General features: G+C 47.3%; 1 protein-coding gene across 1 annotated transcript in view; it reads right to left on the reverse strand.

The window, feature by feature from the left end:
- LAMB1 (laminin subunit beta 1) overlaps positions 1 to 20,255 on the reverse strand; it is a 44,663-nt gene extending 24,408 nt beyond the window's left edge. The window contains exons 1-19 of the mRNA XM_084206956.1: positions 20,115 to 20,255; positions 19,791 to 19,960; positions 17,415 to 17,550; positions 15,346 to 15,419; positions 13,336 to 13,524; positions 13,163 to 13,226; positions 11,492 to 11,694; positions 10,095 to 10,215; positions 9,752 to 9,940; positions 9,298 to 9,477; positions 8,769 to 8,881; positions 7,842 to 7,921; positions 5,197 to 5,332; positions 2,983 to 3,141; positions 2,127 to 2,254; positions 1,556 to 1,679; positions 825 to 1,029; positions 523 to 666; positions 195 to 426 (exon numbers count right to left, since the gene is read on the reverse strand). Of these exons, the coding sequence (XP_084063082.1) occupies positions 195 to 426; positions 523 to 666; positions 825 to 1,029; positions 1,556 to 1,679; positions 2,127 to 2,254; positions 2,983 to 3,141; positions 5,197 to 5,332; positions 7,842 to 7,921; positions 8,769 to 8,881; positions 9,298 to 9,477; positions 9,752 to 9,940; positions 10,095 to 10,215; positions 11,492 to 11,694; positions 13,163 to 13,226; positions 13,336 to 13,524; positions 15,346 to 15,419; positions 17,415 to 17,550; positions 19,791 to 19,960; positions 20,115 to 20,151 (2,684 nt within the window). The 5' untranslated portion in view covers positions 20,152 to 20,255. The remainder of the gene's footprint in view (positions 1 to 194; positions 427 to 522; positions 667 to 824; positions 1,030 to 1,555; positions 1,680 to 2,126; positions 2,255 to 2,982; positions 3,142 to 5,196; positions 5,333 to 7,841; positions 7,922 to 8,768; positions 8,882 to 9,297; positions 9,478 to 9,751; positions 9,941 to 10,094; positions 10,216 to 11,491; positions 11,695 to 13,162; positions 13,227 to 13,335; positions 13,525 to 15,345; positions 15,420 to 17,414; positions 17,551 to 19,790; positions 19,961 to 20,114) is intronic.
- Between the last annotated feature and the right edge of the window lie 3,293 nt (positions 20,256 to 23,548).

Consider the following 23,548-nt stretch of genomic DNA (forward strand, 5'->3'; position numbering starts at 1 on the left):
GGCAGGAAAGAGGAGATCCCCACTCCCATCAATCTCCAGGACCATAAATGCTTCTCTGACTCCCTGAACCCAGAGACTTTTCCTGTGGCTTAACACCTGCGTGAGCACCAGCACCAGAGAGTAACAGCTGAGCTGCTGCGCCCTCGCTGCTGTGGGAAAGGAGAGGGGCCAGGGAAAGGGCACAGGTGCCGTACCTCTCACAGTTGTGTCCAGCTGTGTGGTCCCGGCAGCTGAGGCACTCCCCGGTGTAGGGGTTGCAGTCGTCAGCGTGGCCATTGCAGTGGCAGGGCTGGCAGCTGGGGAAGCCCCAGAAGCTGGGCAGGCAGCGGTCGCACTGCCGCCCGTACACCCCGGGGAAGCAGTGGCACTGGCCCGTCTCCACGTCGCAGAAGGCGTTGTAAGAGCCTCGGCCGTGGCACTCGCACGCTGCAAGGAGAGTGGGAGAGGGGCTGAGTTTCCATGACAAGCCATAACCTCAGGGCCCCAAGCACAGCACAGCCCAGAGCCAAGGGTTTAACATACGTCGGCATCCACTTGGCCCAAACCCGAAGGTGCCAGGGGCACATCTGTCGCACTGTCTTCCAACAACGTTGGGACGACACTGGCACTGTCCTCCATTGGGGTCACACACCGAACTCAGGGAGCCCTGTGGGTCACACTGGCACGCTGAGCAGAGAAAAACATTGGAGAAAGTGAGTGCTGTGGCACAGGACAGAATCCCCTGCCTCATTCCACGTACACCCCTTCCCCATACAAACTGCTCTGCCTGAAAGCGCCATCCAGCCCCCAGGCACAGTTTGCTCTACAAGGAGATGGTTACGTACATAACGCAGTCTCATGCAGTAGTGCAGAAATGCTGAATATTATGTTCTTGCAGACATCTGTCATGGGAGTTTTCACAACACTCCTGCTGTTTTCCAAACACCGGTATCTTTGGAAAGTTTCCCAAGCACTGTTTGTGACCACGTCTTCGCCTGAGCCTCCCACTGTGAATATGTCCAGCGATTTGCAGTATGGCATGAGAACAAGCTACAAAACAATTTTACAATGACAAAGTGTTGCTACTAATAAATAGCCTCCACCAAAATTGTGAGAATTCAGTATTACCCCAGTTTCTAGCCTTTTTTTTGCTGAAAAGCAAACAGCCAGACAGAATTTGGAAGGTAAATTACAGTATTTCTCTAGTTTTGGTGGAATACTTCTGATATCTGACAAATTCTTACCAAATCTACCAAATTCTATCCATTCTAAAGAAGAAGATTGACACCGACATTGATTTTCATGGCACACATTAGCTTCCCCAAAGAAACTATAGGTCTGTGGACTAGCTGCAGTCCAGCAAAATACCTCAAAAGCCTCTTAGCAGAAAAACAGCTCACATACTGGAAGGAACTTTTGAAAAAACCTATACTGCATTACATTGCTCAGTTGAAATCTGACTTCAGCTGTAAGGAGCAACGCTGCAAAATACTAATTTGAATTTACACAGACACATGCCAGGGGAGATGCAAACTTCCAGGCTTTTAAGAGCATCCCTGAAATAAATTCTGCTCACAGAGTCAATGAGTGTGTACGGGTTCTCAGTCTCCGTGTCCACCGAGGAGTACTGGGGCAGCTCCAGACGGATGGTGTAATTCAGCCCCTTCTCGAAGCACACAGGCCGTGGGAGTACAACGTATCTGAAGGAGGAAGAGGAAACAGTCCTTACTTCAAAGGCACTATAAAGCATTTCAGGTGCCCCTATAGAGCAATCAAGATAACAGAAAGCAGCCGAGACCCAACAGAACAAAAGCTGCGACGTGAGAGAGGCAGTGTGGAGGCTTGTGGAAGTCAGAAATGGAAAAGGTTATCAGCAAGGTAAAGAGCCAAAGCAATGTTCACTCACAGGCTGTGCAAACACCTCCCCCTCCCTCTACTCAGTGAACAAACCGTATCAGAATATGAGAATAAACTTAAAAGCTTCAAGTCTACAGACACATTACTAAATGTGGTTTTTATAACCCACTGGAAATTAATTTTCACCTATTTTCACAGAGGTTATAGCAAACTGAAAGTGTGACATTATTGTACTTCAATTTTTAAATGCTTTATTTTTTCTCTCCTTTTGCCCATCCAGTTATACCAACCTGGATCCAGGTGACAGTGAGACCACTTGATTATCATCATCAGGAACTGTGTTGCCACACCGACTGCCTGTGGGAATCTTGCCTGGGCGTGAGACACTGATCACAGCTTTTTCCCACTGATCAGGCAACTACGGAAAAAAAAAGGCTCATCAGTATCAAGTAAAAATCACAATCTTCTGGAAGCATACAGAGCTCAGGCCAGGAAAAGCGTAAGCACAGACAGGGTGGTCACAGTGCTTCAGGGAGGATGGGTCTGCAGCTGCAGCATCAATGGGGCATCTACCAGCTGCAGGTGTGGGCTGAGAGCAAGGAGCAGGTGGCCAGCAGCCCCAGCTGCATCATGGCATCACCAGGGGGTTTGGTGACTCCTCTCCCCTCACTTCTGGGTCCTGTATCTGAGTATTCACTGCAGTTAGCTGCTGCCAATGGGCAAGGAGATGGAGGGATTTTTCTCTTACCCTTCACTCTGCGAATTATCAAAGCCAACTGCTTGCAAACTCTTGGCTGCAGGCATTCAACACCCAAGATGGGCAATTTGCTTCCTAAGGCACACGTTGCCCATCTGATGTGGCCAATAACGAATTTATAGTCTAATCTACCCTGATGGGACTTACCATGTTTTAATTTGCTCATTAAACAGTGCTGAAACAATGCAATAGTGAAACAAACTCTAAAGCAAATTGTACTAGAAATAGTCAGTGTCATTTTGGATATTCACACATCTCAGACATTTAACTGAGCACCTGTCCTTTCTTTGAGCCCTGATGACTCCTTGAAGTGCCAGGCTCATGTCAGTTGTGCACCACGACAGCCAGCACCTGCTGGGAGGCAGCAGTGCCCATACTCACAGACGCACCTGCGGCTCGTAGCGGATCAGAACATCATACTCCATGGAGTAGGGAATGTTGTCAATGTGGAACTCCAGGTACGCCCCCTCAGGGACTCTCACAAACCCTATGCCTGTCCATGAAGGTGTGCGGTCTGGCGTGTACTGCCGCTCTACTATGTTCACTCCCTACAAAACAGGGAACAGATATTTCAGTACTGATCCATTCACTTTGCAAGTCCCATGGGAGTACATGAAGTGTGGGCTTCTGCTGATGGATGACTTCTGGATTGCAGCATCCACTGCTGGCATCCCAGACAACACAAATTCTCTTTTAAATCCATATGCGTGCACACCACTGCCCTTTCACTTAACAACAGTACAAACACAAGAGAGCTAAAGCAAAGCACGACTGCACAATTCATTTATTTCTCTGCTATGGTGCAGAACTAAATTTAAAAACTTGCTATGAGTAACTAATTCACCACCTATGACATCTCATTCACCATACAGATTTCTACATTGCACTTGTAGCAGTAGGATTTACTGCAGTGGCACGTCACTGTTCCATTAACCACCCAAGCCTGAGTGCTAATTGCTCCCTGAGACTACACCAGGCTGTTTCAAACCAAACTGCTGCTCAAAATAACACTGGAAAAACAGATCACGGCTTTAATGAGTAGGGTGTCACGAAAGAACAGAGATCCACATCACTGATAGATATTTCCTAGCCAAATCAACACATGGCCACCCTTTTCAGTCTGAGGTGTCAGGGGTTTTTTTTTATATAAAGCAAAGAAGAGGAAAAAGGTAACAGAAAATAGAAACATGGTGCTCAAATTTCCTGTTTCAAATGTATCTCTATCCACAAATAGTTCTCTCCACAGAACAACATCCTGTGCATTCCTAAGGAAGCTGCTTCAGTAGAAAGGGATAAAATGCAAGGAAATGTCTTCATACATATGTATCACTTCAGGATGTCCCCCCATGAAGTCTCAAACTCTTTGAATAGAGCCTGGCTGTAAGTTATTAGCCTTGCACAAAGATCAGAGCTCCCCAGAAAGGATGGCAGGCAGGATGTGAGCAAGGGCATGCTGCTGTAGGAGCACAGGGGCTTGGCACTGGCTGCCAATCCCTGCAACTCTGTGCCACTGCATTTTGTCTTGTGTTGGGCCCCTAGGAATTCAGAGTTTTATTCTATTATCAGATTTGTGAGAAAGCTTTTCAATATTGGTGGTTTTAGAAATTGTTTGTTCTCAAGGTTTCAAAAGGCAAACCAGCAGCACATCCCCTTGCTCTGTTTGGCAGGGTGGATTTTTGTGCTGGGCTTCTCCATCCCTGAGCCTTGGAAGGGCCTCAGGTACCACCTCTCCAGTTGGGCAGACACAAATGCACCAAAAACCCTGTGCCAGCTCATGTTGCCCTCTGCTGTGGTACAACTTCTGCTCTGTGCTGCCTTCACTTTCTGCAGTTATATGAGAGCAAAAATTCCTCTGCCTTGGCTGAAACTGCAAAGTGGCTGCATTTTGCTCAAAATAAATAAATTAGGGCACCAAGTGCCCTGATTGTAGGCAGGCAAGGATCTGTTGCTTTAGAGAAACCATTATTTCCATTTCCCTGTCTCCTTGCTAGAGGCAAAAGTGATTGATATAATCATCTAGCTGCTGTTAATGAATTGAAAGTAAGGCTGTCTGATGGGCAACAGAAAGAGCCAGAGACCCTGTTGTACTATGCCAGCAGGCAAAACAAGCTAGAGGCAACCTCACAAAAAGTTTTTTGCACAACCAATATGGTTTTAGTCATTAATAAAATATATGTTACTGATGTACAGGAACCATAAAAACTGTGGCAATGTGCTTAAATGTGTGCTTTGTTCACTCCCAGTGAAGTGGCAGCAAAGAGAAGAGCCAGTGTCTGTGTCCCACCTCTCTTGAGATAAGAGGAAAAGTGGATCTGGTGAGGTACAGAGAGGGATGGTGACAGAAAACTAACTCTACAGTCATGATCAAAAAAACAGGTTTAAAAAGAAAAATTACAATTCCTCCCCCCTCAATTACTCAATTATTTATTGATACTAAGATTTAAAAGCTCCAAGTTAGTGGTTTTCTGATACATTTCAGTTCTGTGTTTTCCACATTTTAATTGCAAACACACCAAGCATAAAAGACACTTCCAAGAGCCAACTGGTGAAACAACTTTCCCACAGCTCTCCAGACACTCCAGCCCACTGAAACTGCTACTCACAGGGCCCAAGTCGGCTTCCTCTGCCTCGTAGATGTAATGATCCAGAGAAATGAAGTAATAGCCAGGCTCCACCTGGTTGCACTGACGTCCAAACATGTGGGGCCGGCATTCGCATTGGCCAGATTCACTTGAGCAGCTAGAATGGAAGAGCAATGAATTTACAACAGATCTTGGCTATGCTGAGACAGCAAAGGAGCTATGACATTTTAAATTACACAGGTGGAGAAGCACTTCTGAACACAGCACACAGGAGAGGCTCCTGGGCTCTGCAGCTGGGCCACCTGGACTACTAACACGGCAGCACAGTCACAGGTACAGACCTGGCTCAACCCAACCATCACTCTCCAAAACAACATCCAGGCTCAGGCTGGAAGAAAGCATGGACCAGGAACATTTCCAGCAGGCAGTTTGCAAGTATTTTCCTCTGTTTGGATGGCAAGACGATTTCATGCTATGGATGCAGTGATTCCCTGGGACACAGGAATTCTGGGAACTTTACTTGCTATCAGACCTAGCCAATGGGCACCTCTGCCCTGAAGCCAAAGGCAGCCTTTGGCTCCAAGCTTGCAAACCACACAGGCAGTGTATCTGTTTGTGGTCTCAGGAAGAACAAGAACATGCATGACCCTACATGCCCCAGGATGCTGAGCTGCTCTCACTTGCTGCAAAGCATCCAGACAGGTCACCATCAGCAGCTACACAGGGAGGAAACCATCCCCGGCTGCTTTAGAGTATGACAGACACAACCAGTGACATGGGGCAGTCAGGGCCATCACCAGACGGTCTGTCCAGAGTGACACACAGATTTTCCCTTCTTTCACAGTGAGCCATTTTCTTTACTCAATACAGCTCTATCCCCAAACTGCCTTCAGCTGTTTTGTTGTCCCTAGAGTCTGTCCTGCATCATAAAGAACCCTTGAGCACATTGCAATTTTGCACACACCCAATCACACTTCTTAAAAGGAAGGTTTTTTGGTCCACCGAAATACACCTCCTTCTCTAAATCTGAGTGGGATTTAGAAACATTTTCTAAAGGTAAATGCCTCTGGTTTCCATGAACAACATCCAGACTCTTCAAGCCTCTGGACAAAGAGTAATTTTTAACTTAAACTGTTTTTGAAGTTGCAGAGATTCTCTTAAAAGTTCACTTTGAGATGCCAAAAGTGCCTTAGCTGTCCCAGAAGAGGAGCTGGAAAGCTTCCCCTCTGGGGAGGCAATAACTCCACCACCTGGGTTACACCACAGGGATGAAGTTTGGGCGAGGCACAGCATCCCACACCCTGACAGGGAGCCAGAAAGCAGCAATTCAGCAGCTGAGGAGAGGAGCCCAGAGGAGAGCAAAGCCCCCCCATATGATGACGTGAGAGAGCGAAGGCAGGAGCCAGAGCTGGGCTTTGCGGCGCTCCTGCGGCTGGAGGGAAGCACAGCTGCTGCCTGCCCGTGCCAGGATGCAGCACGTCCCCTCCCCACATGGTTTTGCAATCGCCGGGCTCAGTGCATGGGAAACAGGCTGGACCACGGCTGGGCTGTTACCCCAAAGCCCTGGAAGCAGCTGTGCTGGGGGAGCTGCTGTAAGCTGTGTGGTGTAACCCATCTGTGTGCAGGCAGCAAGCACGGGGGAGTAAATAATCCCTAACATCCACACTGCTGTCTGCCAAGGGCTAATAATTCACTCGGAAGCAGACGGGAGAGGCGGCCCGTGGGACGTTCCCACGGCAATCCCTGATGCAGATGGGTGTCCGTAGGCTGTGATGACCTATGGGAGACACACCGAGACGAGTCCCACACTCCCCCACAGTGTGGTCCCATGGGCCTCAGTGGGAAACAGTTCTCTGGCCCCCTTGGGAAACTTCCGTGGCTTTAGACAAAAGCATGACATTTCAAAGGGTTTGTGGAAGGAAGGGGAGAGGGAAAAAAAAAAAGCAAAAGAACATGCTGCTGTTAACAAGCCAGGAGTTGGACACACACCTAGCACACAGAGAACTGCTCTGGTCAGGGGAGAGCTGGCTACCCAGCACCCCACTGACATGGCACCTGAGCTATGACTTTCCACCCTGATGCTGATGGATGCATATTCAAAACTTACAATTTTCTCTAAAAAATGTCCATCTCCCCAGCGGGCACACCCAGGTCCACATCCTACTCCATGCAGCACCACTGGGGCAACAGAGCAGTACTGCGCAGCTAGCATGCTTCCCTTAGCACCAGTGGGCAGACAGATTGGCCAAAGGCTGATTTGAGAGGAAAGCAAGACAAGCCTGACCATGTCACTGTCCATGTCCATGTCATGCCCAAGTCCTGCTTTCATCCTGTAAGAGCAAAGCTTTTACATGGACCATGTTACAGTCAAGGCAGAGTTTAATCCACACCTGGTTCCTACCCTGGCTGACAAAGGCAGAGCTACACCAAAAACAGTTCTACGTGTTCACTTGCACCAGTGGCACAAACAGAGGATGCTCAGCACAGAAAAGACACAGATGTCCCTGCCACCTTTGCTGCAATCAAGGTCTACCGCCCTCTGAAGCAGAAAGACAGGTATAAAACATCAACCTCCAGAGCACACTGAGCCCTGGATGCTGTGGTTACAAAAACATGAAGCTGGGTGAACTGGGTGAGCACAGGAGAGTAACTGGGCTGAGACTCACTTGTTGTTCAGCGCTCCGCCCTGGTCGCAGTCGCACGGCCGACATCCGTCCATGTCATTGCTCAGGCCCCAGTGCTCGGGCTGCAGGAGGAAACATCACCAGCACTGTAACCTGGTGCTGACTTCGTTCCATCTAACCCGAAGGAACATTTTTAAACACTCATCACAAGCTGTCCCAGACTGCCCCACAACCCATGGATCCTGCTCCCCTGACTGTGGCTCTACCCCCACAAGCACCAACAGCACTTCCCTACCTGCTCTCCTCCCACCTCGCTGACCCTTACAAAGGCAAGAGAGCCACACATGGGGCAGTGGGTATTTGTGTAGGACACTGCTCTTGCAGGCCTGCTACTCTGCAACTTGGTGGCTGGATAGACAGACAGACTGACTTGTTTGGTTTTTCCATGCAGTTCAGCAGTTCACTGCTAGGTAAGAGTTTCTCAGTGTTTGTACAAACACATCCAGTTATCTGACAGTGTGTTTCTATAATAGTCCAGCATGCATAAACACTACATGGAAATGTATGTGTGTGAAACAACCCCTGCCTAAAATAATGGCCAGTTTAGAAAGCAATTTTTTTGGTAACACTGTTTCCCCAACCATTTTGTCTTTCACCCCAGCAAGGACTTCAGCAGAACTGCCCTAGGTCCCTCATTTTGAGAGTTACCACAGGTACCCTAATCTCTCACTCCTTATGGTCCCAGGAATTAGACTGGATGCTCCTGTATGCCTTGACATGCATCCCAGCTCCCCAAAACACAGCACACTTCATGGCTCCTGTCATCTCAAGGTGCCCTCTACATCCTGAATGCCAGGCACAGGCTAGTAGGCAGTCAGAGACAGTGGCCAGCACCTTGCTCCACGCTTCCCACACTCCAGCCTCCCTCACACCAGTGTCTCCTAATTGATTTTACGGTGAACTACTTGCCAGACATTGATTGCACTGCTTTCCTGTCACCAGACGCTTACAATAGCAGTTTCCTGTCTCCGAATCACAAGGGTTGCCCCCGGGGTGGGTACCCAGAGGATTACACGCACAGGCTACATGGAAATACAAATGGGAAGGTCAAAAGCAGGACTGAAGTCATATTTTAGACAGTGTTCAACTTAAATAGATACAATAAATTTTCCCCTGCATTCCTCATCACAGAAATTAATTTCATTCTTTGCCTACCACCCATCCCAGTAAAACCTCCCTGGCCTAGAGACTCGTGATTGAAAAGAAAGAAGGAGGACCATGCTATTTCCACTGAATACACTAGCAGGATCAAATGGCAAACTGCATTTTAAGGGCTGGTGGACTCCGAGCTACATCAAATCTACTGTAATGTTTTTCCTTTAGCCAAAACATGAAAAAAGGGAAAAAAAAATCCATCCCACAAACCAACTTCTCCTGGCACTAACAGCTCCTCAAAGAGCTTTTGATCACGCAGAAAGGAACACATGTTTTTACTCACACTGACAGCCCGCTGGGTCATCGGCACTCAGGCCATAGAAACCTTCTTTGCAGAGGTCACAACGCTCTCCCTCGACAAATAATTTACACCGGCACTGTCCAGCAATGAGGCCAGTGGAGAAATCAGTGTAGCGGTCACAGATCCCACCATTTTGGGAGCCAGCTGGGTCACAGTTGCAAGCTAAGAAGGAAGCATCACACGCGCTTTATTAACTGCTACAAAATGAAAGGCCAAGTCTCACAGTAATTCAGACTGAAATTCAACTGCTGTGTAGAAAGACTGTCACTCCTGCAAGTATTAGACATGATGTGGGTTGGACACACAAGGACCAGGTAAATTCTCAAAGAGAAAACACAACCCAGCCAGGCTCACTCAAGACCTCCAAGAGAGCCACTTGGAGGCTTCCTCAGGGATCCCAGGCCATTCCCACCCTGCGGAGTGGGGCTGCACTTACGCTCACAGACGTCGGGGTCCCGCAGGTCTCTCTCGGGGTGCTGGAAGTAGAAGGGCTTGCACTGCTCGCAGTTGTGTCCCATGGTGTTGTGCTGGCAGTCGTCGCACACTCCGCCGCTGGTGTTCCCCGTCGTCATGTACACAGCCATGTCGAAGTGGCACTGGCTGGAGTGGCCATTGCAGTTGCACTCTGCGACAAAGACAGAAAGCAGAGTAAGAGTCCTGGGGGAAGTGCAACTCTGCAGAAAAGACACAGCGGTGTCAACCAAGGAACATGAAGGATTTTACACACAAGTAACAGCACGTAACGCCACCACCCAGCTCTGCATTTTACTCCAACTCACTTTTGCATGCGTTACTATTGCGACCTTCAGCGGGGCGCCAGGGTAGGTCATGGTAGAAATCCAAACACTGCTCACAGTTTAATCCTTTGGTATTATGTCTGCACATGCAGTGACCATGAACCTGTAATTGAAATAAAAAGGAGGGAAAAAAAAAAAAGAATTAAAAAAAGAGTTGGTTATAAACAAAAAAGGAAAAAAACCATTCTACAATGAATGCAAAATAAAGCTAGCACATAATGGACATATACTTTTGGAGACTTTAATCCATGTAACTGCATTTAGAAAACGCAAAAAGACCCATAGGAATGTCCTTCATCTACCCAGGTGTCCTCATACAAATTTGTCCTTCTCTCCTTGCTGGAACTAGTGCCAGAATAAATGATTTCAGAAATAAACAAGAAGAGCACAATTCCACCCCAATAATCACAGAAGCCTCTTAGAACTAAAAGTTAGCTGTTTATTAGCTGTTAATTAGCTATTAACATGCATCTATTTACATCAGCAGGTCACTAGCCCAGTGCCCTCTCTTCAGCCCTGCCTTGGTTCTCAGAGCAAAGATAACAGCCAGTTTGGATGGCGTTTATCCATTAGCCCCAGGCTTCGCCTTTGCCTTGCGTACAGAACAAGGACCAAACAGACCAAGAGCGGTTGTGTGACAGCTGCTGCCACAGACCACTGGCACTACCAGCACTGCAGCCACGATGCTAAAGGCGAAGCTTGAGTGGAGACACTGATCCAAACAGAGGGCAGTGGAGTGTACCCGGCTCGATGGCATCCTGCAGCCCTGGACAACCCACAACCCCATCCCACATCTCCAGCCAGTTAATAACTCACCCATTAACAGGGTGCTATTATGGCTTGTCATGCAAAAAGCATGGGGAAAAGCAGACCCCAGAAGGGATGTGGCACTTGTGCAGCAGCATACCATGGAGGCAATCAGGGTTTTCCTTCAGGGCTTGTGTTTATTAGGGCTACAACCTCGACTTCTCAGCTGGTAACGACTAATACAAACACAGGTTATGTTTGATTCACAAGTGTTTCAGCCTTTGATGCCTCTATTCCACTTCAATTTTAAGGTAACCAAGTCAACTCAAACATTGGTCTCTGACCTAATAAGGTTACATTCCCTTTCTTCATTCCTACCTTTCAGTTTCATCAGCTCTGTAACATAATCAGAAAAGGAATGTTAAAACAATTATCACCTAATCTGAGATATGTGTTTGGTTATTACTAATAATGACAGATGTGTTTGCCACAGAGGAATAATTCTAACAGTTTTGTTGTTCAAAAATCAAGCATGCAGAGGTAAGGGACAGAGTGTCATCAAACATTTGTTCAAATCACTTAAAAGAGGCACAGACAAGAAGAGTTCTATGCAGAAGAGTGTGAATATTTACCATTCCTTCCACCTCCTCATCCAAGCCCTCCACGGGCGCACACTCGCTGGCGTGCCCGTAGCAGAAGCAGTTCCCACGGACCACCATGTCGTAGATGGCATAGTAGTACTTCTCTCGGATCTCCATCCTGGAGTCCAAGAGGTTATCTCCCAGCGTGTGCAGCTTGACAAATTTGACTCTCAGATTTGTGATCTTCAATAGGTCTGCAGGGAACACACACAAAATACCTAACCAGCAAGCCCGTTTTGGAATTATTTACCAGATAATATTTTGAATGGGAGGAAGCCAGTGGTGACTTCCTAAGCATGCTGATTAGATCAGATTTGATTTCAGCACCTACACATCACTTCATACTCCTCAAATTAAAAAAAAAAAAAAAAGAAATTACATTATTTTACTACAAGTTGATAACTGTATAAGTAAGTTTAAGCATGATTTAAAATAATGCTCTATTTTATTATAGACATGCACAGGCACATACCCAAATGTTAAAGGCAAGGAGAAAAGTACTACCTAAAAGACAGTGGTTCTTTGGGGTTTTAAAATATAAGATGGGTAAGGACTTGATATCAAGAAACTGCTGCCAAGTGGACCAGGAGTCAATAGAGTTATGAGACTTTTGGAAACAGTCTTAACTGGAAACAAAGACAAATAATTCTTCTTTTGTACACGCCCAAGTTTCCTAGGAAATGTAATTAGTTACATTTTGTGGAAAGAAGTAACACCCCATCACTGACCAAATACAAAGAATTTCTTGAGGGATAATCCATGGGAATACAATATTCCAGTAATTAATACCATCCACATGTCTATTTTGATATTGTGAATCCTATGTAACTTCTTATAGCCTTGAACTAGGCTTGACAAAACACTTCAAGCCCATGAAAGCAGTTTCTCCTTTAAAATGCTGAGTAAAGAAAAAAACAACATTAAACTCATAGCAACGAGCAGACACTCCTCTACTTCACATGTTTCCTTTTGCTCCAGGTAGCTTTACACTGAAGGACATGAACCCAACCTGAGAATGCATATTAAATCAGGTCAGGTTAAGGCTGAGCACTGCAGTTCCCTCAGGCCAAACACCCCACAAGGCTTCTCTTAAAGCCACACTGAGCAACAGATCTCTCATGCATTGCCATGACTGTGCATGAACATTACAGCAAGTTGTGGTTTATGACCACATCTAAACAGTCCAGCCATGCAGTGCTACCATGGCCAACTGTTCCAAAGTCATGACTTTGTTCTGAAAAATAAAACATGACCCCATTGATTTTAGCTAGAAATGCACAATGAAATAAGTACCTTTGTAGTTCTCTTCATTTGCTTTCTGAATACTGTACAATTATAGGATCACATTCCAAGGTTTCTCTTGGCAACTGCATGTGTTTTGGGGAAAGGGGGTCTTTAATGAAAATAAATCCCTAATCAATTGAAAAAAGGACCAAATCCAAAGAAGTGTGCAAGAGCAATCTCTTGAGTTCACAACACTGATCTTTATTTCCCTGCTCATCACTGTCTGAGTCAGAAAAAGGAGCCATACACAAAGGCATTCATATGCCTTCAAAACTGCTATTGGGGCCAATGCATGACTGTTAGTGGATTACTGGTTTTTGTAAGCAAGTAAGCACTGAAATGCTCTCAAATCAGCCTGAAGGGCAACTGCATACATACTCTGAATCCTTGGACTGTATGGATCTTCAATTCGAAAAGCAGGATCTAGAACACGATATATTACCTGGAGGGAAAAAATCAAACAACGAAAGATTCAGCTTCAAAAATAGGAGAATCTGAATTTGTAAGGAAAAAGTCTACACAACAAACATATTAGAAAAATTGTCTCTGACCTCTCCCTCTGTTGAAGGTTCAATGTCAGAGTATCGGGAATCACAGATTATATCATCCACTTTCTTCATGGGTCCAGTTGAAATCCCAGGAAATGAGCTCTCACAGTCATATGCAAAATATCTGTAAACGTGCCAAGTCTGTCCAAAGTCAGACGATCTTTCAATCAACATTGCAGCAGGACGGAATGTCTAAGGGTAAGAAAAACAAGAGACTGCATTTGGTTAATTATTATTTGCATTTACATTAAATCTTATTAGTGTGAGCAATCCACATCTCTCTCCCTGCACTATTTCCCACATGTGGAAATATTGGAAATACTTTTCCGATGATATTTCACTTTCTTCTAGGAGGCAGATACGTGAAATAACACTCATCAAACCATAGACTACTACCCATCATCAAAAGATGACATTCCGTGGCCAAGTGTTTAAACACATTTAAGCAAGAAAACTTGTAAGTTTTTTTGATTCCAAACCCTTTCTGAAAAGTAGGAGTTAAAGTAGGGCTTTTCAGAGACAAAAAAGATTTTTTCACATAGCTTGTGGAAAGCAGCAGAGCCTTCTTCCTTGCTGTACCTCTTCACCTGATCTTTTACAAAGGACCTAATGGGCCTCCTCTCCTACTGTAGGGAGCAGGAGGTCACTGCCAGTGCTTCCCATCCAGCTCTGATGCCCAGAAGTTACTGCTGAGCAGGTACCTCTGATGCTCAGAGAAGCACCAGCATTTCCTCTCTTTGCCTGACCTTTTGCAGCATCTCTGACATTCGGTGCCAGCTGTGCCCTGTGCTGCCTTAAGAAAACCTTCTTTATGGAGATGGAGAGGTTCAGCCTCATCCACTCACGCTGCATTTGACTGCCCCAGTCCCCAGTGACCCTTCTCCAGCTGGCCTTGCCCAGACTCTGGCAGGCTGCATTTGCTTCATGCAAACCAGTGTCCTTCTTACCTACACATGTCCAACTTTAGAAAAACAAACTAATGAAGTTTTGAAAAGATTTTTAATCTCTCTGACCTAAATAAAAACATGTTTTTGTTTTTGTGCTGCCTTTCAAAAACCAGATATTTATTTAACATTTAACCCCAGCTTGTATCTACCAAGAAATGCCAACAATCTCTTCCTTAGTTTTATGTATTCAGTGGAGGACCTCCCAGAGCCAAGCACAAAAGCATTTCAGTCACAGCTGGAAAGAAATTTTCTCTCTGCTTCCTGGCTGAAAATATCACTCAACTTAGAAAGTAGTATCTCACCCAACAAGAAAATTTAGCAACCCAGAAGCAAGGCAGCTCAACTGTCTACCACACGAAGTCCACAAGGCATCATTAAAATTATCTTTCCCCTGCAGTCTTCCTCCTGACAGAAAACCAAGCCCCAGCACTGCAGTGTCAGGGTTTTTTGGGGATCCCTCACTGCTGGCTTCAGTAGAAATGACCACCTTCCACCTCAGCCACCACCTTAAGTCACAGGGAGAAATTCTTGTTGATGCCACAGGAAAGAGGAACCAGCTGTCCTAGAAAGCTGATGCGTAAAAATTAAGAGATTAATTTGTCCACATGGGAAGAACATTTAGAATGTACAGGACATAAGCTACCCTTCCAAGACATCTGTTTGTAAAAAAACAAAGACACTTTGTGTACAGATGTTCCTTCTTCCTGAAGACCTTTCCATTTGCCAAATGAAAACTGATACCATGGCCAACTTTTTTTCAGGAAAAAAACCCTTGCTACTATATGACTTAACTAACAATCTTCTAAAATACAACCACCAGAAACACACCAATACAAAACCCAGTTTCAGCATGACTCCTTCTGCGGCCTCACTGGAGTTCAAACACAAATCTGAACACAGCCCTTCTGCATGACTTCAGCACTGGTTAATGGTTGGCAGCTCTGAAAAATTCAGGCCAAACAGTTCAGACAAAGCCCTAATCCCAAATATCAAATAGATGTGAAGGACTATGAGATCTCTCATTTCCTCATGTTTTAGGGTTCAGGTAAGACTGTGGCTTCCTTACCTTGAAAGTCATAATGAGATGAGTGAAATGAAACTCAGCCTCCAGGTCCAGCTGGATAGTCACATTTTCCAAACCTGCAGGGGCAGAGAAAAGAAGGTGTTCAGCGAACAAGGACACCTGCCAGAGTCTACATCTAAATTTTGCCAAAGCTCTCCACTCCGTTGGCATGAGACTATTTTCTTTACCGCTTGGTTCTGTTGTGGAAAAGGAATATGATGGTTTAGTGTGTGCCTGAGGTAGAGGGGGAGACACCAAGAGCCAGCTGAAGAGTATCACACGTGGGATTCCTGCGCGCGATCAGCACCGAACAGCTACACCCAGAGCTTGAGCCCGCAGTGCTGTTTGAGACAGAGGCGAGGCTGGCATCGCTGCACTTGGGGCAAGCATGGGACCACCACAAGCTGGGCCTGGGCACCAAAGCCCCAGCCCAGCTGGGGATACTGAGCCCAGACCTGTGTGGTGGTCACAGGCGCTTCTCCCACACCCCAGCCTCTCTGGCAGCAGCAGCAGCACAAGATTCTGCAGCCCTAACACCCCCAGCCCTAACACCCCCAGTCTCACTGATGTCTGGGGGGGGCCATTCACTCACTGACTGACTGACTCACTCACTCACTCACTCATCCACTCACTCCCTCCCTCCCCATTTTCACTCACTCTGGACTCTCCGTCCACAAGAACAGCTCCTTTACAACCTGGTTTTGAGACACTCCTACAGCAACTATCACAGCCCTGCTTTGCAGTTCCAAGGGTTAACAAAACGGTGAGAGGAAAAAGGTTTTCTAAACTGCTGTATGACTACCTGTGGTCAAGGACTCTACACAGAAAGGAAGAAAAACAACCAGAAATATTATTTTGCCTTGTGAAAAGAGCTCTCAAAACAGCTGGATGCTAATTATACTGTAGTTGGAAATAAAAAATAAAATCAAGATTTACAGAGAGGAGAAAGTGTAAGAAATGAAAATAATAAAACAATAAGGCACTTAAATTTTTGACCAGCTGTAACCTTCTGTGAAGCATGCAGCAATGGTCCCTTATGCTGTATGCCTGAAAACATGAATTGGACAGAAAGAATCATTTGTTTTTTATTGTTGAAGGACATTTTCATGACCTTATGAGCTAAGAAACTTTTTTGTGTGAATGCTGCCAAGCCTGTTGCAAAAAACATGAATTATCTGGAATGCTGGAAGAGAACTGCTGGCGACAAGCAGTTGATCTAAATGGTTAAAAAGGATTTAGTGAAAATCTTTCTTTAACAGGCAGCAAAACTGTTACAAATATTACCTTTTTTTTCTCATATACAATAAGGCAGCTGCTGCCAATGAATTTGCAGAAATCCCACCCTGTCCAGCTGGCTTTAAGGTTTCAGGGTAGGACTGCTGTTTGAGAAACCCTCGCTGCCTTGTTTTGTGTATGAAGGCATGCCAAAAGTATAACCAGAAAAGTAAAACAGATGGAGGAAGGATTAAAAGAAAAAACAAAAACCCCACCAAACTAATATGCAATTTTTGTTTTTAATGAGCTGGCTTGTTTCTGCAGTTCATTTTATTGTTTGGCAAATACAAATTCAGGGAGCTCAGGAGGGAGAAGGCAGCTTGTAGGGTAAGAGATATCCCTGGCTTCACTGTCCTGGGGTAGGAAAAGGAAATTGGAGATCTGCAGGCAGAGCCAGCTCTGCGCCCAAACCCCCTCCTTCCACAGCCTCCAGCCCGAGGCGTGGGGAATCCCTGGGATATTTACTCTTGGAAGGCTGCTCCACTCTTGCTGCCCAAATATGAGGGAGAATCTGAGGCTAGTGTGGGAAACTCTTCTCTTTAGGAAAGGACTCTTGCAGAGCGCTTGGACGGCTGTTTCCAACACTCCTGGAGGACTGGAGGGGTTTTGTTACAGATTAAGGAGCGCTCCAGGGCACATAAAAACAGCCAGTTTTACTCATGGCTCCTCACACAGCATGATCCTTCACAGGGCAGTAATCACCAGGTCAGAGATAAGAGCAAACCCACAGGTACCCTTAAACAAAAGGAGGGAAAACAGCTCCCAGCCCCGGAAATTGCTCTGAACAAACCACATACCATTTTCCGACTGCCACCAGAGCTTCAGGCGGTTTGGATCGAAGGTGGTGACCACATTTTCAATGCGATGGCTGTCGGGATTGAGAGTATCGTGGAAGGGATCCTCTGAATCACATATGAAACATTTTTTGTCCTCCTGAAACAACACGATAATCAGCATTACTGATTTTATCCATGGGGCAATAGTTGCTTCCTGCAGATAAGGGTATTTTCCATCCATATCACATTCCACTCATTTTGCCTGCAGGAGCCATCAAAGATTTTTTTTTTCTGTTGAAATGCTAAGTGTTTTTACCTCTATGAATTAATGCACATTGCCAAATGGAAAATATGCCAGGAATTCCATAAACTTCATTTTTATGGGAAGCATGTTTTCAATGAAAAATGCCGTTTCAGGAAATCTCTTCCAGTGCACGTATTCTCCAGTGGAATTCAAAACCAATGGCAGTATCTACAGAAAATTGCTGAATTGCTTCTGTAAAAATGCACACATGCAAAACTGCATCTTAACAACTCATGAGAAATAACTCTGGCTTTTGGAAGCTGGTTTGGAGACGCAAGCTGCCTGCATTACGGATACCTGCCTTGAGACTCAGTGCACATCAAGGGCCCCTCAGTGATTTGGCCCTTTTCTCTGAATTCAGCTTGTCCAACTCCTACCCAAACCTTGCATCTTCAGCTGGTACTGCAACCCCAAACTGTGTACATAAGGTCCATTTGCACACATTACAAGGTCTGCCCAAGCAAAACTAGCTCAGAACAAGTCTGGGATGTGCTGTTTGGAAAGCTGGATGCTTCTTCACCGGGGGACAAAACCCTGTCATGGCTATTACTACAAACAGTGCTATTTCTGCTTTGTCCTTCTGCCTAAAATCACCACTTTCTGATTGCAAGGCAGGGGCAAACTGAACCAAAAGGGAGGGTTCCTGCCCAGACCAACGGGAGGGGGCAGATGAGGAGGGGAGCTCATTGGATGGCAGTGAAGGAGCCCCAACACACCAACAACTCATCCCTGCCCAAAGCTACACAGGCATCATTCCTCCAGTACGTTTATGGAGACAAATGCTATCCTTTATCAGCCAAGAATGCGACAGCTGGCAGGTCTGCACCACACAGGCTTTCCATTTCACCAGTTCTGGCTTCAGTGGCTCCTCCCAAGCTCAGGGCTTCACCTCCCTCGAGCCCTCGAACACTCCTCCAGCAGAAAGAATGGCAAGAGCAGGGGTCCCAGGGAGGACGTTCTCTACTGTCTGCTCCAGACTTCTCTCCCCCCACACTTCATGCCACAACTTGCTCCTTCTCTGAGCAAAACTGAATCCTAGAAGACCTAATTCTGCCAAGCATTCAGTGTGGACACGCACCATGTTACTGAGAGGACAGCAACTTCCATGATTTCTTCAATACCGCACACTATGGTTCACAATAACCAGGACATCCCAAATGCTGAACCAGGGCTGGGAGATCAGGAATAAGGGCACATGAGAACTTCTGATGTGATGCTTTTTACAACGGCACTTCAACATTTTTTGAGACAAGAAAATGTAACAAAGCACCGTTGTTATTTTGTTCTACCAGGGATGCTTATGTTGTTAAAGTCAATCCCAACGTACACTGAAAATGTTCAGTGAAACTAAATCCCACATCAAATAAAGTATTAACGCTATTAGACAGAACTTATACGGTAAAACTAAAGGTGGGGAAAGAATGAAGGGAGACTTGGTAATTTCAGGGCACAAATGAGTCAAGTGCCTGCTTCCTGTGGTTTTCCTTCCAAGTGCCAGAATCCGGCCCTATTGTCTCCACAGTAATTCCACAGTAAATCCGGAGATTATCCCTTTACTTTCAGTTCAACAGAGTTCCACGTATAACTGAGAGTTTCTTCTTCTCCACCATCCCTTCTCTCTCAGAGATTTTAAGTTTGGTGAGCTGCGTCTGGCTTTAAAAAGCAACACTCACCAGATGTGCTGAGACAACCTTCTTTGCGTCCTTTCACTCCGAGACCATACACATGTAATTACATTACGGGGACTGTGGACAAAACATTGCCGGGTCCTACAGCCCATTCTCCTTTAGGAAGCTGTCTAGACGGCTCCGAGCGAGCCGGGAAATAAAGCATTAACTGAACTTACTGCGGCACATTATTCCTTATTGGCCTCGATCAGGAAAGGGGGGCCGGAGCCGAAAGCCGCGGGGTATTCCCTGGACCCAGGGTGCGAGGTCCCGCACGGGGCACGATGCTGCCCCGCCAGGCACCGCTGCCCGCGCTTCCCACCCGCGGGCAGTGCTCGTCCCGTCCCGCCGGCCCGGGCGCTGCCCGCGGGCGCGCACCCTGCGCAGCCCCGCAGGAAGCGCTGCCCGCCCGCGCCCGGCGCTCACCTGGAGGTGGCTGACGATGCAGTAGGGCTCGGGCTGGCGGAGGCCGCAGGTGGAGGAGGCGGAGAGGCGGGCGGCGCGGCCGATGAGCAGGTCGCCGGTGGCGGGGTAGCAGCTGCCCTCGGCGCAGCCATAGCTGTACTCCGGCTCCTGTGCCGCCGCGGGCCACAGCGCTGCGCGGCCGCGGAGGGAGAGAGGAGGACACGGGGTGAGAGAGGGAAGCGGGAGCGCGGCCGGGCTGGGCGCCCCGAGCCGCCCCGGCGGGCGCTGCAGAGGCGCGCCCAGCCCGCCGTGCCCCGACGGCGGCCGGAGCGGAGCGGGAGTTACCGAGGCAGCAGCAGAGGTACAGCGGGAGGCGGCCCATGGCGGGCGGCAGGACGGGACGGGACACGACGGGACGGGACGGGACGCGGCTGCCCCTCCACGCGGCGCCGAAAGCCGCTGCTCCGGCCGCTCCACGCAGGCGCCGCCGTTCCCGACCGCGGCCCCGCGCCACCGGGTGCCCCCCGGCCCTCCTCCTCCTCCTCCTCCTCCGCCCCTCTGTATCCGCGGGGCTGGACCGAGCCCCTCCCGCCCGGCCCCCCGCCCCGGGGCAGCCCGGCCCTCCGCCGGGGCAGGGAGCGCAGCCGTCGAGCAAGGGCGGCTCAGTCGGGGTGGGAGGCAAGGGGAGATCCTGCCCCGCTGTAGCCAGGGAGCCCCGAGCGGGGCACCGGGGACTCCAGCCCCCCGGCCCGCAGGCTGTGCTCTTTCCAGCGTCGGGAGCGTCCTCCCTGCCCCTGTCCGTGGAGAAACAATGAAGGAATGGGATTATTGACCTATTCCTGCCTTCTGCCTCTAGTGTCGATGGAGCCGGACCCCTGCGAGGGATGGATGGATGGATGGATGGATGGATGGATGGATGGATGGATGGATGGATGGATGGATGGATGGACGGACGAACGGACAGATGGACAGTGGTGCATACTTGTGTGGTAAGGCCCAAAACCCAGCAAAGCACCACGGGGTTGACAACTGTCCCACGCAAGGCTCAGTAGCCCCACTCTGCCTGGTGCTGTGGTGCCAGCACACGTGGCTCAGGATGGTGGCTGCCGTACATGGCCAGGTCTGGCTCTGGCACAGGCAGAGAGGCCCAGCAAGCCTAGACCAGCCAGTGCCAGGCTGTGTCACGTTCCCTGGGAGCACACAGCACTGTTGCCTTCCCAGGGACGCTGGGGCAGCTGCAAGGAATGAATGGCTGTGCTGGAGCTGCCCCTGCGCCCCAGCCTCCCACGCCAGTGCCCTGCCTCTGCTGGGGAACATGGGGGCTTCACTGGCTGGTGGCAGAGGTCCCTCAGCACCCAGGGAAAATGTTTACTGTTAAATAAACGCCTAGGAGTGTGTATGAAGGATGGATGTGGCTGGGACAAATGCCTGGGTTTATATACCCAGGTTTTGCTTGCACACGTGTAACACGTGTACTTGTGTAAATCTTTACCAGGTACCAGTGCCCCCCAAGAACATTTTGCCCTCACTATTTGCAGTGCCAGAATGAAAACACACCATGGTCTGTCTGGCCCAGCAAACCCTGCCGAGGTAGGTAAATATGTTCATTCTCATTTTACAGATGGATAAGCAGAAACAGAGAGATACCAAGTGACTTGCCCTAAAGGTTAAACACCAGGTTTGAAACATAACCCAAGACTCTGGATTAAAGAACTTGTGCAGCTGTTTTATTAAAGAAATCCATAAAATTAAATCATTCTATACTGACAGGGCAGGAATTGTAATATTCTAAATTTCTTCTGCAATGTGGTCTTCTAAATTCAGAAAACAAATTCAGTTTCATAGCCCTGTTTTATTTTTTAAGCTTCAGTACAGCAAACATTTTTGTCCCCCCACTAGCAGAAAGTGTTTTACTTTGCTGAGGGGAAGAGCTTCCTCTGGCCCATGGCAGATGGGCAGCAGCATCACCCCATGTGCAGCTCTTTCATTGCCACTGGAGTTTTTCTGTACCGGATTTTTCCAACTTTTTGAAGTTTTCTTCTTTTGGTTTTTTCCTGTTTCATAGCCTTGTAGAAGTCCTATCCTCCCCTATAGGCTCCTTTGTGCCTTGGCACAGAGAGCATGAAAACGTGCTTTGTTCCAGCCTGGGGGTGACCCTGCTGTGCGACACCAGGGGTTGAGCTGGAGCTTCAGCCACAGCCTGGGGTGGCCACCATCACCCATAACTGTGGCATTCTTTCAGACATAACAGAAACCACCATACTCAGTGTGTGAGTAATTAGGAACAGGGGACTTGTGTCCCTCCCTCTCAGCAGTGCTCGTGACAAATAGTGAGTGGGAGTATTTTAATTTGATTCTTCAAATGATAAAATTTCAGTTTAGTGCCCTATCCTCGTGGTTGGTGAACCACCTTTACCTCCCTGGAGTGTCCATGTTTGTGCGTGGTTGGAAGTATCAAAAAACAAAATTTCAGCATTTGATCCCAGTGGGACCCACTTGATCACCCATGTTTTAAAAACACTGCAGTGGTCGAATGCCTGGTAGACAGAGCTGATGATATGATTTTGATTAAATATATTTTTATATTTAAAAATACAAGCATTTTATATGTCAGTTTGGTTGTGTTGTTTGCATTTTGATTAATGCCATTGAAGTAAAAATGCTCTACAGCAAGAAACTTATTTCAATTCTTTTTCAAGAAACAGTTTTCTGAAGCCATTTCTGCCCACAAGGAAGAGGTCCAGGGGAACTACAAATAGGTACTTTTTATCTAGAGACAGCATTTTCCCCACAAGTTAACTTTGAAAAAACAGTTTGAAAGTTTTTGCATCACTTCCAATGGGAAATGCTGCACAGTTGTAAACTTCTGAAGCTGTGACAGGATGGATTTGGAGTTCTGTGGCCACTGGTTCCATCGGATCTGCTTCCTTTGTGTCTGAGCATGCTTGGGGGCAGGGAGGGGAGGTTAGACTCTGTGCTGAATTTCTTGTTCCTGCTTCCGCTTTCCTTCCAGCGATTTCTGTTTCCCACCATGGATACATCTCCTCTCCAGGCTTGTTTAACTGCCTTGTGTTTACAGATTTCTCATCCGTGCAGCTTGTGGAAAGCCATTTGGCAATTCTCATAGTCAACAGTGGATTTTAGGAGGAAGTTCTCTTTCAACTTTTTGCTTGTGAATTCAGATTTTTAAAGCCATGAATGAGAAAATTTTGGTTTATATGCAATTGGGAATTTCTGTCAAAGAGCTTCAGTTTGCCTTTTCCAGGTGCAGTCCAGATGCATTGAAACCTGCAGAAAATCCTTCACTACCTGGAGACCTGCATGTGAGCAGCTTGGTGTGTGCTCCGAGTAAAACAGAGACGTTTGATTTCATTATGCCAAAGTCAGCTTAAATACAATCATCTGATTACAGCCTAGCAACTTAGAAAGAAGCCTCACACCTCACAGATGATTTTTCCTAAGTACTAAATTCAGAAAATGCTAACCCACAAATTCCGTGCATTCCTGCGTTCAGGTGGCTTTGTTAGATTATATCAAAATTATAATTCGATCCCATTATTTTCACAATAGAATGTGTCACAGTGTAATACATGTTACACATTGCCCTGGAGCACAGCTGGTTCGAGTTAGAGGAGTATCTCTGAAATCTCATCTGCCAGCAATTCCCACCCAAGCCCCTAGCGCATACCAGTGCTACTTTAGCTCTTGTAAACACGGGGTGATAACTATGCAGGGTTTATCTCCTGGATCGATAAGATTGTTTCACGGGTGCTGCTGGT

Source organism: Fringilla coelebs (assembly GCF_963513975.1).
Source record: "Fringilla coelebs genome assembly, chromosome: 5".
Lineage (NCBI taxonomy): Eukaryota > Metazoa > Chordata > Aves > Passeriformes > Fringillidae > Fringilla > Fringilla coelebs.